Genomic DNA, 14699 nt, shown 5'->3' with positions numbered 1-14699 from the left:
CTTTGGCCTGTTCAGAGAACTGCTTGGAAGAATCCCATTAGATACGGCCCTGGGGAAGAAGAGGGCTTTGGGAGAGCTGGACACTTTTCAAGGATCACCTCCTTTAAGCTCAAGAATGGTTCATCCTGACAAGCAAGACACCCAACAAAGATGGCTGAAGGCCTTCATGGATGAACAAATCTCTCCTGGCAAAACTCCACAGTAAAAAGGAAGTATGCAGGAGGTGGAAGCAGTGGCATGTGACACAGGAGGAATAGAGATACTGTCCAAGCACATTGCATTTAGGATTGCATTTAGGAAAGCCAAAGTCCATTTAGAGTTGAATCTGACAAAAGATGTGAAGGTCAAGAAGAAAGGTTTCTATGGTATGTTAACAACAGGACAGCTAGCAAAAATATGGGGCCAAGTTGGGGCCCGTAATGGGGCAGGGGACCTGGTCACAAAGAACGGGGGAAGCCAGGGTACTTCTTTGGGTCTCTACTGGTAAGACCAGCATTCAGCAGTCACAAACACATGAGCCCAGTGGGAAAATCTGGAGCAAGGAAGACTTAGCCTTGGTGAAGGATGATAAATTTAGGGAATATTTAAACTGGACACACGCAAGTCCATGGGATCTGATGGGATGCACCCATGAGTGCTGAGGGAGCTTGATGATGTCATTGCAAGGTCACTCTCGATTGCCTTTGAAAGGTCATGGTGATCAGGGGAGGTTGCTGGGGACTGCAGGAAGGCAAAAGTCATTCCTGTCTTCAAGAAAGGCAAGGAGGAAGGTTCAGGGAACTACAGGCTGGTCATCCGCTTCTCCATCCATGGGAAGGTGATGGAAGAAATTCTCCTGGAAATCACTTCGAATCACATCAAAGACAATAAGGTGATTGTGAGTAATCAGCATGGCTTTATGAAGGGGAAGTCATACCTGACCAACATGATAGCCTTTTACAATGAGTTGTCTGGTGTGATGGATGAGAGGAGAGCAGTGGATGTTGTTTGTTCTTGACTTTAACAAGGATTTTGACATTGTCTGCTCTAACTTCCTCATAGACTGCTGATGAAGCATGGACTAGGAAATTGACAGTAAGGTGATTTGGAAACAGGCTGAACAATTGAGATCAAAGAGTTGTGATCAATGGCACAATGTCAGTTTTGAGCACAGCACTTGGATGTACAGAGCAAGCCATACACTTCTGCTCTGTAGGGTTCTTGTGCGACTTGGGGAGAGCAAAGAGTTTCTTGGCTCTAGGTCCTTGACACAAAGCTTATTTTCTACCACTTCTAGAAGCATGATGGGTTGGGATGAAATGTAGGCTAGAGCGTTAGAAGATTTTTAGAAAGATTGATGGAGAAAGAGATAATTGTGGGTTTTTTCTGTTTTCTGACAATTTTATCATGGCGGTCTTTAGAGAAATATTCCTTGGGTACGTGAGTACAAAGCAGAACCAGTACAGCCCAGGAGACAAAAGATATCTTCTTCCCTAGTGACAGTCTTGAACAGCAGTTGAGCTGTGCAGTTCAGATATGTGATCAGCACTGCAGGAATGCCTGTCTAGGCAGGCGAGTGGTGGCATCAACTTCAGTTGTGTATGAGAGATGGTGATTCAAGGTGCTGGTGCTGCTGTGCAATGCCGTGTTACCTTCACACTTGGCACAGATTTCACAGGCCATGTTGAACTATCAATAGGCAGTAAAAAAAAAAAAAAAAAAAAAAAAAGGAAAAGATGAGCTGTATGAAAATCCTGGATGGAATCTTTCCCCAGTTTTGAGGTTTCTTCACGTTCCTGTCAGAACAAAGTCCTGTCAGGATCAGGCAGGAGCTGGTGACAGACCTTGCTGCATGGGGTCAAAGCAAAAGGGCAAGAGTCAGGTGAGGCAGTGTTATGTACATGGCTCTTCCAGGCTAAGACAGCAGACCAGACCTCACATCCATGTCCAAACGGCAATGCTGATACATCTCCAGAAGCAAACCAAAAGGGCCTGCAAGTCCCAAGGAAGCAGCGTAGTCACATTGGGAAAGAAGAAGCCAGATGCCTTTTCTGTAGGCCCTTGTAATTCCTTTTTGTTCACCCACAGGTGAAAGATAAGTGAGATGGTGTTTCCTTCTGAGGTGAGGTGAACCAGGAGGTGCGTGGTGCTTGTTCAGGGATGCAGCCAGGAGTGTTTCTTCTTCCAGGTGTCATTGCATGGAGACACCAAGGAAAGAACATTTCCTCTTTGTCTGCTGAGGAAGTACTGCTCCAGATGATGTTTGCTCATTGCAGCAAATTTATGGTTTGAGAGAGATCTTTTGAGTGCTGCCAGGTGAGAGGTGAAGCCAGAAATTTGATGAGTGGCTACCTCATCTCCTTTTTATTATGTGCATTTAGTCTTCAGCGATAATGTTGCAGAAGCCTTTGAATTGTTTTAACTTTCGTGTTTTTACTTTCTTGACAGAATTTTCCAGATTGATTTCTTTTAAGGAAAAATTTCCAACAGCTGTAATGCTTAGTTTCAAATGTCAGATCGCTAAAAGAGCAAGTTCATTGCAGTTGAAATTGAAACAGGAATTTCCAAATGCATTGCTTAATTGCGATAGAAATCATGGGCCCACAAAGTCCAAGGCAAAATAGCCATTGGCAGACACGTAAGGCAGAAACTGGTCCTGGATTTCCGTTCTGATTACCGGCTCTTGTGACCCCGGTGGTGTTTACTGGACCAAGAACAAGCAGAAGTCTGTATGGCAGTAAAGTCCCTCTCTCCCTTGATGAATACTACGCTGATCCCAGGCTTAGAGCACCGGCTTGCCTTCTCTTTTGCAGAGGTGTCCCGTTTGTTGTGCAATGAATCATTCATCAGCCCAGTGCATCGTGCATCATCATCAGGGTTCTGCTTGCTGTTTCTCCATTTCCTTTTTTTATTGAATGACACATCTTACCTGCTTCATGTGTTTGTCTCTCGCATTGTGGAGCTGGAGCTCCAGATATGGAATTGATAAGAATGCTTTTTTATTTATTTTTTTTAGGTGGATTCTTTTATGATCCTCCTCTGTGAGGTTTTATTTATTAAAAGGACTCTCTGGAAACCCAGACACATTCTCTCCTTTTTTTTTCCTTTATATTCCACATTTCAAAGCAGTTACCAAGCTTTTTGACTTCCTGCCCTCGAATACTACCAGAACTTTATTATTTATGATAAATAAACTGGAAGAATTTTTCTTAAACGCTTTCTCCTCTGTCAGGAACATGATAGTTTTGCAAATGTTTTACCACTTGGAAATATAAATTATCAATCAGTACAGATGTTTATGTCCTCCCTCCCTGGCCCCCAGCCCACTGAGATCACCTTAATTACAATGCCTGCACCATATCTTTAATAGGTATGTCAGGGGCAGGTTATTGAACACATCTCGGGAGGTGGGTTGCTCTGTTCTCAGCACCTCCTGCCCCAGTTTTTGTTTTTGAGCCCCTGCAGGGACCTTCTGTTAATGTACGCTCATTTTGTTCGTTGCTGAGATGTTCTGCACACAAAGATGTTATTGTGGCACACAGAGTGAAATCTTACCATTGGAGAGGGAAAGGTCTGCTCCAGACAAGGAACGGACTAAGTGGGCTTGGGGCCCGGTAAAGTGAACTTTTTCCAGTTGAAAAATACAAGTGTCTGGACAGAGAGCAGCCTTCATCATTCACCATGAGTGGCCCTGTCAGGGGAACATGCTGTGCCGCTGTCATAAGTTTCTCATCTATTCCTTTTTGTTAAGGTCTGGCCTTGCAGAGCATCCTCTCCTGGACTCAGTGGTGGCCAAGCTGGTACAGTCTGAGCATAGCAGGACCCTTTTTCCCCCATGGGCTGAAGCAAGGAAAGCAGGATCTGCTGATGGGAGTGGAGGGTTGCAGGGGAGAGCCGTAGCCAACCAGAGGAGGATTTTTTTTGTCCTTCAGTTTGCTGCACTTTATTTCCATGCCTTCGTGGGGCACATAACATCTCAATGTGTACAGAATATGACTCAGCGTGACTAAGGTCAGCAAGCTCTCGCTTGGTGTTACTCGGAAATCACCATCCGCTCCAACTGCCTGGAGTTTCCAACACCAGAATTTGTGTGCTGCAGAACTGAGTGCCTCTAATTGCACAGCACCCCCAGGCTCAGCCTGCCTGAAATCCTTTTTGTAGAGTGTAATTTACATTAGCGACCATTGTTCATGTCCACATCAGGCACCATTGTTCGCATCCATATTAGACTCCTGGCTTTCAAGGCCAGCGTAAACCATTAAGTTACCCAGACGGTTTCTCAATGCTTCTGCAGAATTTCTTCCAGACTAATGCAGGCCTTTCTTTTCATTCTCCAGAAAAATCGCTATGAGATTTATGTTGGCCTCCTGAAGGAAGGGGTGAAGGAGCTGCTGAGTGAAGGAGAGAACGATGCACCAGGACTGAAGAAATCCCATTCAAGTCCCTCGTTGAATCAGGAGTCTCCAGTTAGTGCCAAGGTGAAACGCAATGTCTCGGAGAGGAAGGACTACAGGCCAGAAACACCCAGCATTAAGCAGAAGGTCACTTAGGGTGGAAATAACAACTAGGGGAACAGCCATGCAGCAAAGTACCGGTGGTCAAAATTTTTTCATTTAATAACCTGTCATTCACAAAAAATAAGTGCATCTGCCTGAATGGGGTGTTAGTGACATTTTCTATTGTATATTTTGCTGTTTCTGTGCAGATTGTGGGAGATGTCTTTGCTCCTGCTTTGCTTTGCTTTGTTAATTTGTCATTTAGCAATTGAAGCATCGGGACTTTTTTGTGTTGTTCTGTTTCTAAAGGAGGTGGGGGAGGGGTAGAGCGCTGTGACGTATATTCTGTCTCTTCCCCGTTTATCTCCTCCCATCGGCACGTGGCTTTCATCTCTCAAGTCACTTGTCACTTTATTTACGTGGTGGGTGGGAAAGTAACTGGACAAATGCTGCAGAGCTGTGAATGCGAGCTGCAGCTGTAAGAAACGCTGTGCAAACGGGCAGCTGCAGAAGGCTGGCTAGAGCCTAAGGGTGCTGGGAGCACTGGTTTCCTGACAATGCAGGGCATGTTGGTACTGGTACTTAGCAGCAGGTGCTACAGCAAATAGTCACTGTTGCTTATCTTATTGCATTGACCCTGGACCCACGAGTGCAACAGAATGAAACCTGGAAACCTCTGGCAATGCTGGGATGACAGCATTGGAATAATTTGTTTGCTTCTTTCCAAGCAAAGAGTCTTCTCCTGAGTTAGCAGTCTGGGTGGTATCCAAATCCATGCTGTCTCTGCAATCAGGGAGATTAGAGATTACCCAGTCGGAATGAACCTGGGCTGTAAATTTATTTGCAGAGGAGGATGCTGTAGATGTCAGCCATTAGTATTGTATTTTAAAGGCAAAGGGCCTCTGAGTAGTTTTTAACTATACGCTCTCACTTAGCTGCTATATAGAGCCTTATGATATATTGTGCCCCGATGCTTCCCCTTCCAGGAGTGTCCTTGTTGGTGTGCACATATAGGTGTTTGCAATTTCTCTGCTAGTGACAAAGCACTTTGCCTTTTCTCTTCAGGAAGGGATTCTCCTTAGCTCTCCATTTTCCTGCTTTAGCTCACATACAGGTGGAAAAGGCTGGTGCAGACCGGAGAATGGGACAGACCTGTCCTTGCTGCAGGACAGGGTTTGATGCTGTCCTGGCTCCTCCATGCCAGGAGGTCAGCACAAGGCAGCCCCAAGTTTGGCAGATCCTACCCTCCATCTGCAGGGAACCAGCCCGCCTTGCACCTCCTGCATACCCTGCACCAGGCTTTCAGGGCAGGGAGTGCAGGACAGGGAGAGACCACCGTGGGCAGAACTTTCCATGCCATCAGTGGAGCCCAGCAACAGGACAAGGGACAATGGGCACAAACTGGAACACAGGAAGTTCTGTCTGAACACGTGGAAAAACTTCTTTACTTTGAGGGTGACAGAGCACTGGAACAGGCTGCCCAGAGATGTTGCGGAGTCTCCATCTCTGGAGATACTAAAAAAAAACCTGGATGTAATCCTGTACAGCCTGCTCTAAGTGAACCTGCTTTAGCAGGGGGAGGGAGTGGTCTAGATGATGAGGTCCTTTCCAACCCCTGCCATTCTGTGATTCTGTGAAGGCCCCTGTTTGTGCCACAGACCCTCAGGGGGGCCAGCAGTCTTTCAGGCGTAGGGAGTAGAAATATGATGTAGAAATCATTTTCCTGCTTCCCAGCCCCTCTCACCTGGGCGGCAGCGTGGCTCTGCAGAGAGCACTGGCTCACCTGTTACTTAACACCCTGGGTTTTAATCTCGAGTTTGATACTGGCCCACAGGGTGAGCTTGGACAGGTCTCTCCCATTTTGCATTGCCCTTTCCCTATGTGGAGCAGTACAACCAAACTGGCCTTTCCCACAGAGTGCTTTGGGAGGTAACGTTGAGGGACAGTTGAAAATTATTGCTCTTATTTTTGTTGTGCCTGGCACAAGGCAGCCTTTCTGATGGATGTAATTCTTAATGCATAAAGAAACATCAAGATCAATGCAAGGACTGTTTAGAAATGTGCTGGTGTTCCCAGCTAAGTAGTTGAAGGGCCACACATCAAAAAAAATTACCACCTGAGTGGATTTCTGCTCTGCCAGACTTCCCGAAGGGTCCAAGTCAATTAATCTAGCTTACTGAACTGCCAGTTCAGTGGGCAGGACAGGGAGTGATCAAAGAGAGAAGGACCTTAACAGGCACCTTGTGACTTGCCTCCCCCACTGAGGACCACCGTGCAACAGCTTTCCCGGTGTTGTGCTCGCTGTTGGCTGTAACAAGGATGTTGTGGTCTCAGATGCCGGGAGGTGTTGGAGCGAATCGATCCTTGCAGTTGCAGTCCATCACCAAAACCAGATGGGACTGTTTCCAAATGTGATGTAGGGACACTCACACATCTGGCATCTGCCACTGAAAGTGGCTGCTCCATGGTAGAAGTCAGGAGGTCAGCCACTAACCCTGGCAACGTTTCTAAAAGCTGCGGAGTCCTGAGTAGAAGCCAACAGTGGTTCCCAAGCACTGGGGCTTTAGAAGTTGTATACGCTTACAGTGGAGCAAATGTTCACTCCTCGTCCTGAAGAAGAGAGATGCCTTCTGGTGCTGGAGCCAAAGTGATGTGGCGCGGCATGCTGTGTTAGGAGACTCAGTGTAGACAGGTGCATGATAGTGCTCATTGGGAGGGATTGTTTGAATTAATCAACATTGATCAACAGGTCATGGAGGGGAAACAAAGCCAGGAGATCCCTGCGGCTGTTCGTCATGCTCTGGTAGTTTAAAACAAAAAAGCAGAAGAGAGAGAAGGAAAAATTCATTTGGGGAATGCCAAATGCACATTTGAGAAGAAAACTTGTCCTGTCTTAGATACGGTGTTCAGAAGCATGCAGCAGAAACAAAAAAAATGTGCAGATTTGTAAATGGGCCCTGCTTGGCTGTCAGGGCAGGGTTGTCTAGATGAGTTTTTTGAAGGCAGGCAGGAACATGCCCAGCAAACTTCTTGTGATTATGGAGTGCAGTGCTTTCAAAAGCAAAGAGGTGACATTTAACTTTTTTTCCTGTCTTTTAAAATATTCTGGTTCCTGTAGACTGCAGCTAAATTGCTGATCTCAAAAAGAAATTGTTCTTGTAAAATGCGTTTACCAGCTTTGACACAGAAACTGGATAATTCCTCTTCAAAGTCATTGCAGAGGAGATGATTTGAAGCAATAGGAAAAGTCAAAAAGTGAACTGCAAAAATGTTGGTGTGTTTTTTTTTTGTCATTTTTCATTATTTATTCTCTATTTCCATCTATACTTCTAAATGGATTAGGGTATATTTTTTAAGTCTCATCTGGGCTTAGTAAATGCAGTTTTTTACTGCATTTTTTAGCCATTAAACATTTGTTGAGCTTGGAGCACTCTTGGGGAGACTGCTGAGGCGTGCAGATTAGTTTGCAGAGAATTTGTCAGGTTCTGCTCAAGTTTTAATTAATGCCATTTTGCTCCATTGCTTTACAAATTCTACACATCCCAGGCACCCATGTGAAAATGCTCATTTCAGAGGCTGAGAGAAAAAGGTGATCCTGTTGTGAGTGCCTAAGGCTGATGGATTCCCTTGTGAATAGGATCATCTACTAAGCAGTACTGTAATTTGCTTTTTTTCCCCCCGATGCTATTGCAAAGGGTGAAGGCAGGTTCACAGGAGGTCTCAGCAGTGCTTCTTCTTGGGTGGCACCACTGAGAGTCTGGTGAGATAGCTTTGCATGGTACCTGCTAGCCAGTACCCTGCCTTTCTTTGCTGAAATATTTGCCTTTAGCAGAGATCAGTGCTTGACCTCAGTGACTCAGGAGCTCCTGTTGCAGTATATTAGGATACTCTGCTGATTTCTAGCCTTCCTCTGGGACACACCATGGACCTGGTCTCGCTATTAACAGAGCATCCTGCAGCTTTCTGGGGCTGCTCAGTGCAAGCAGGAGTTACTGGCAGACCACCACAAGCATGTGTGCATGCAAGCCAGCCTTTGCCTTGGTTCTGCAGGGAGGTGCCATTCTCCCTTGTCATCTTCCCTGCTGCACCATGCGACCATCGCTCAGGCAAAGCCTCTGCCTGCATGTCGAGAGGAGGGATGCAAGGAGTGGAGCAGGATGGGGCCAATGGGGCCAACGGCCCCTCTCATCACCCCTGCTCAACATGCAGACAGAGGTCCTGGAGGGATGAGTCCTGCTCTGAAGCATTCCTGGTTGCTCCCCCTCCAGGGGCTGGACCATCTCCTCTTCCTAGCTGAGGGAGGAGAGAGGACCTTACTGGCTCTGCATCTGACAGCAGAGAGGTGAGGGAGAAGGACAAAATTGCCCTCTCCTCACTCAGCAACAAAAGCAGGTGAGATAGATACTCTCCTGAAGCTGCAACTGTGCTCTCCTCTGTGAGCCAGAAGGATGCAGGGGTCTGGTTGAGATGGTTTCTGTTCAGCAGTGGCTGCGAAAGAGGCTCTCTGGGCTGGCTGTGTGTTTGTGTGCGTCTTGCAGATAAATCACGCATGGACCAGTGAACATGACTACAGCTTTTTAATCCAGTATTTATGTTGTGTCTTTAATTGATGTAGAGAGATAAGTCAGCCAGCAGAGTGATTAATGCAGCATTGCTGTGGGGGAACGCTGTTCAGCTGCGATGCTGACTCAAACAGTTTTTCATCTATAGCCAGCCACTTGTAAACGGTTACCAGAAGCTTTCTAAGGGCTTGTAACAGCTCATCCCTTAAGTGCTTTCCCTCTGATCCCACCTACTCCCAGGGTGTTGGCTGTCCACATTTTGGGTCTCTCCTAGAGAGCAGTGCTCAGTGCAGCCCTGCTTTGAGCAGGAGTTTGGACTAGCAAACCTCCAGAGACTGGAATTGTTCAGTGACTTTTCACAGCTCCAGTGCCTTCTGGTAACAAGGATGGTTGTTCTTCTGGCTTTAAACAGCCAATATTTTTGCCTTTCTTTGGTCGGGGAGTGAGGTTCTCACTTGATTAGAGCAGCTCCTTCAGTGAAGAGATGGTTGTGGCAGTGCAGAAAGGCAAAGGTGGCAGGGTTATCACTGGGCTTCTGGAGGCATTGCATGGTAATGTTCCTCTTGAAAGCAGGGAAGACTTTCGCTGCAGGCGGCGTACCACTTACCGTGTCTGCATTCTCTATCCCTAAATCAATTTGGACCTTATCGCAGTTACTCTGACAGCAACTCCGCCTTTTCTGTCAAGCTGCTCCTATCTGTCATCTTAGCACCTCAGCTGCTTCTGTATAACAGGTCTCTTTCCTTCCATGCTTTTAGAAATCCAGAAAATTTGACTGTCCCGTCTTGCCTTGAGAAAACCTGCTCTGAAGCAGTGCTGTGTTGAATGGATAACCCTGTGAACAGATTTTTCATTCTGCTCGTTGGTAGCCTATGTTTCCAGCCACAGTTATAGCTGGGAGGTGTGAGACAGAGTTTCAGACTGCCGTGATTCTCTACCGTTACGCTGCGGGGACGCATGGTCCCCCCTCCCACACTCAGACCAGACACTTGTGACGTTCCTAATCTCCTTTCCAGAAGCCTTGGAGGCAGAGCAACCCGTGCTGTGGGGAAACTTTGAAACACTGTTTTGCAAGGAGTTGGGTACTTTCCAAATCAGGTCATACGTTTTGCATCCTTCTGGGGAGCTGTGTTTAAAAAAAATTAAAGACTTTTTAAAAAGCCATTTTCAACCAGTGCCCCCCAAGCACAGAGAGATGTTATTGTTGCTGGAAACACCGTCTGCTTTTGCAGAGGCAAAGGCATTATACACACCTTATCTCAAGCAATCTTCCAGCTTGCTGCTTGTTTAAAGTTTCCCCGGTATTGCTCCCCAGGCTCTGGGACATCACATCTGCTCTGAGAGGGCAGTTATGAAGTCCACATTTCTCCCCAGAGCACAACCAGCGTGTGTTCCCAGCATCTGATATCTAGGCTGCCTAGAGGGGTAAGCCAAAGAAGCTGTCTCAGAAATTTCTTTGAAAGAGCTCGTCTCCAGCTTGTGCTTTGTTAGAGGATTTTTTTATTGCACATAGAACAAATGTGCCTGGCCTCTCCTCTCTCCCAGAGCTCTCCTGGCACCATAGGTGTAGTGTAGTGATCTGCTTCACCTGGAGCTTCACTGTGTAGGACCTGAACATTTGCTCCAGCAAGAAGAGGCTTTGTCAGCCTCCTGAGAAATGACATCACCTAAGCTGAGCAGCAGTGCAGAGGACAAACGATGCTGTAGGAAGACAGTCAGAAAGCCAGTGCCACCCTCTGTGGCTGCTCACCTGCTGCAGACTCTGAGTTTGAGCATTACCCTCAGTGCTGCAGGTAATTAGAAATGCTGGCTTCCTTTTCCACCTACACTGCGCTGCTTGACCAACTGTCTCTACTGCCTGCTGCTTTTCTCCCTTGTGACAGCAGCACCCTCATTCAGGGGTGACACAGTCCCGTTATTAGGAGGCTGGTTTAAAGAAGAGCAGGGAGGAGAGGTCCCAAGAAAATGAGTCCGGATGCCATTTGGGAATACCTGCTCTCCTGTTGGCAATATCCAGTTGAACAGTGAATGGAGGCAGGCTCAGCCCAGCCTGAGAGAAGACACCTTGCTTGTTGTCCGTGCATTGAGGCTGTATTTTATTTTTTTATTAGAGCACTTCCCTCAGCAAATGTAAGCAACAGCTTTCCCAAAGGCCGCACCATTGACCTGACTTTGCTCCCATGGTCAGAAGGAGCAAATTTAGGCCAGCTCAAAGCGTTCTCTGTCCTCCCCTTTGCACAATGAACTACTCTGTAAAAATTATAAATGTTTAAGCAATGAGGGACCTCCCATGGCATCTGCTGTTAAATCTGGGCCAGGAATCAGCTGGGGTACAGGCCAAAGGTTCATTTGGACTGAGAAAAAGTACATCACCTAGCAATGCAAGGATTGAAAGTGCTGCAAACTACAAGGGCAGGATTTTTTTCCGACATAAACCACTTAATTAGTAGCCACCCTATAGGAGTGGTTCTGTATGTAACTCACCTAAATGAGACCATCACAAGAAGATTATTTTTGTCGAAGCAGGCAAGGTTTCTGCTTTGCCTTGGACCAAGTGAATATCCTGGTGTAACCACAGAGCAGCTAGCCAAGCTGCCATGGAGACTTGGTTTGACACAAAATCCTCTGACTCTCCTGAGCTCCTTGCTGGGAGAAGGGAGATCGATGATATCCAGTCTGTGTCACTGCACAGGGCAAACGCTATTGGTCATGTAAGTCTTAAATCACTTACACACTTATGAAAACCTCATGCTTAGTGCTGTCAAATTCTGAAAGACTGTAGGATGAGAACAGGGGTGGGTTGTGTGGGGTTTTTTTAATTTGTACATATTCATGACAACTGTATCCTCTTACTTGAGGCTGGGATTATAACTTGGCTAAAAGAACAGAGTTTTTTGGCAGTTTGAAAAATTTAAAATCACTACTCTTTGCGTGAGGTACAATCTGAGGCTTACATTACATGGTGAACATATTTAAGTGATGCCTGTAGATGTGTGTTTGTATTTCATAGGTATAGTATGGCTTCTGTGGCTCAGCACTCCAAAGGCTGCTGTTCTTTTCTGAGGCTTATTTTGGTCAAAGCACTTCAGCAGCTGCAAACTTTGTTAGGATGCTTGTTGTTCTAGTTGTTCTCAAATTAGCGTAAACAGTCATCAGACCTTTCACAGATTTAGGGTATCCCTTGAGCTGCCTTGATCTCCATGTGTTTGTCCATCAGGGGCTGCCTGTTGTTCCGCATGTTGAAAGCAAAGGCCTATATTTGAGAGTCTGAGCAAGGATTACTGGGTGTGATTTTCTGCTAGCTCAACACTGGGCTAACTCTCTCCCTGTTGATGTCAGCCGATGCCTGCACCAGGAGTGTCTGTGCTGACTTCTTCTGAAAATCACACTCCGGGGATCTAATACACAGCTTTACTTCTGAAAATGTTGACCTCACTCTGTGAAAATTCAGCAAGGGGACATCAAAAAAAGTGTCCGAGCAGGACAGGTGCCTGTGATGTCTTCTGCAGATACAGCCGTACAGCAGTAGTGAGGGTTTCTTTCTGCAACTGCACATATTACAGAAGAACGTCTGGCTCATTGTCAGGGAAGAGCAGCAGGGCTGAATTCTCACTCTTGGGCATCTTGTATGCCTCCCAGAGGTTTCCACTGGGGAGGTTTAAATAAACTTTTAGCAAGTTGCTGGTCTAAGTAGAAAGACTTAAGGAAACCCAGTGGGTTTTCCTGTTGTGCTCTAGTCAGGGTAACACTAGCATTATCTGCATTATCCCTGGAAAGGGGGAACAAAGCCTGAGGGTGGGATTCTTACCTGGAGTCATAAAACTCTCATCATGCAGTTACCTTGAAGCACTTGAGCAACTTCAGTGAAGCCATACCTTTGTGCTTCACTGGTCCGTGGCCAGAGTGATCATGTCTTGCAGGACTGAGATGGGAATGGACTGCAGCTCTGGATGAAATGAAGAGGGACATCCCCATCACCTTGCTTTGGGCGAGCTGTAATCCCGTAATCCTTTTTCAGGTGCTGAGCTTCTCCCTTGGGTTACCTGCCTCCTGTGGTGATGTAGTGGGAAGATGAGGGTGAGCACTGTGGCACTCAGAATCACAGTTAGGAAGTGTCGTTTCCCCTCCAACTGAGCTGTTACAGAGTTGTTTTCCCTCAGGCTGAGAAAGGGGACTGAATTTTCAGTTATTGTTGCATGGTACCTGTATGGGAAGACCAACTCTTGTAGTGGTAGTGCAGAAAGACATTGCACATGCATGTACACACACGCTGTGTATCTCTTGTGTGCAGAACTAACCGTACAGGACCGGACGGCAGTCCTTGCAAGACCTTTCCTCTGGGTGGCCTCCTATCCCTTTTGCCAAGTGTAGGAACCTTCTTTCTGATAACCGTGAACTCAATTTACTCTCATCACTGAGTTGCCGGAGTGTTTTTCATGCAACACACTAGAGACGCAGTCCCGGTCTCACTGATTTGTGGTAACTTCTTGGTCTGCTGTGAAGCAGCATTGAGGTAATCACTAAATCTTCTCCAGCAGCATGAAACTTGCTGCTCTGACTCTTGAGGTGGTCATTGTCTCAGGTTTGAGGCTGTCCTACCAGCAGGGCACCCCGTTTTGTCCCTGGGAACATGCATGGCCAGAAAGCATACTCCTCAGTGGTCAGAGTCAGAGCTGTGCAGACTTAAGTCAAGCCCTGGTTCATGGGAGGTGTTTCCACGTGCTGCTGATGTCCATAAGGACTGAAACATACTTGCTTACACAGAGATGCTTTCCTGAAGCAGAGTTGTCAGTCTTTTCTACAGGTACCACAGGATGCCCTCCCTTATTCTGCTTCATGTAACTGGTACTAGAATGATCATTTCCTGATAAATGAAGGCACTTAATCAGTCCTCTTCTCCTTGGAAGAAGGACTTTTGGGGATATTGTTATATCATTTAAAATAATATTTTGGAATTTAAGTTTACATTGCTTTATTTTTCACTTGAGGTGACTGTATATAAATATTTTCCTCTATTTTATCATTGCTGATAAAGTAAGCCTACGGTATACAGACAAATAATTTGCCTTTGATGTATTGAAACTGTGAGATATAAAGTAGACTCCTCTCTTGTGTCCATGTTCCTGACTATAACTCTGTTCCTCTGTGTTTTTATAAGTTGGAATAAATGTTGCTTACGGGCAACAGAGAGCCTGCAAGCCTCCCAATAATTTTTATGTAATTGAAATCAAGCAACCCTAGTGAAGGATCTCACATATGTATAATGATATATGTATATGTACAAACTTTAGAAAGAAATAAACCAAATGTATTTCATCTTCTGCAGTTGAATGTTGGTTTTTTTTGAAGCCCTTACCGTTGCTTCCTACGAGTAAGGACATGAAGGTGGCTTTACTGGCTCATACAGTAGCCTCTGGCTGTCCTGCTCAGGGAAGATACAGACTAATTAGCAGGTGCAGCCCCTTTCACTAGTGCGCCTTTCTGACTTCTGGCAGTCAGCAGTTTCAAAGTTTCCTGAGCTGAGGGTGCATGTACTGCCTGCCTTACAGAAACACAGGCTGGACCTGAATACCTCTGCCAGGGCAGAGGCCAGTGTAGCCCCACACAAATATATAGCAAACACTCCTTACTGAAGGGAGCACGAGGAGGCGTGTGATTGGAG

The 14699-nt window shown here is 46.2% G+C and overlaps 1 protein-coding gene across 7 annotated transcripts in view; it reads left to right on the top strand.

Annotated features, from left to right (window-relative positions):
- PSD3 (pleckstrin and Sec7 domain containing 3) overlaps window positions 1-14358 on the top strand; it is a 114840-nt gene extending 100482 nt beyond the window's left edge. For all 7 annotated transcript variants that reach the window (XM_074571110.1, XM_074571111.1, XM_074571115.1 and 4 more), the window contains one exon: window positions 4317-14358. In XM_074571110.1, the coding sequence (XP_074427211.1) occupies window positions 4317-4529 (213 nt within the window). In that variant the 3' untranslated portion in view covers window positions 4530-14358. The remainder of the gene's footprint in view (window positions 1-4316) is intronic.
- The last annotated feature ends 341 nt before the right edge of the window (window positions 14359-14699 follow it).

The sequence above is a fragment of the Larus michahellis genome, chromosome Z (assembly GCF_964199755.1).
Source record: "Larus michahellis chromosome Z, bLarMic1.1, whole genome shotgun sequence".
Taxonomy (NCBI): domain Eukaryota; kingdom Metazoa; phylum Chordata; class Aves; order Charadriiformes; family Laridae; genus Larus; species Larus michahellis.
Note: the sequence above shows the minus strand (reverse complement) of the source record. Positions and strands in the feature narration are given on the sequence as shown.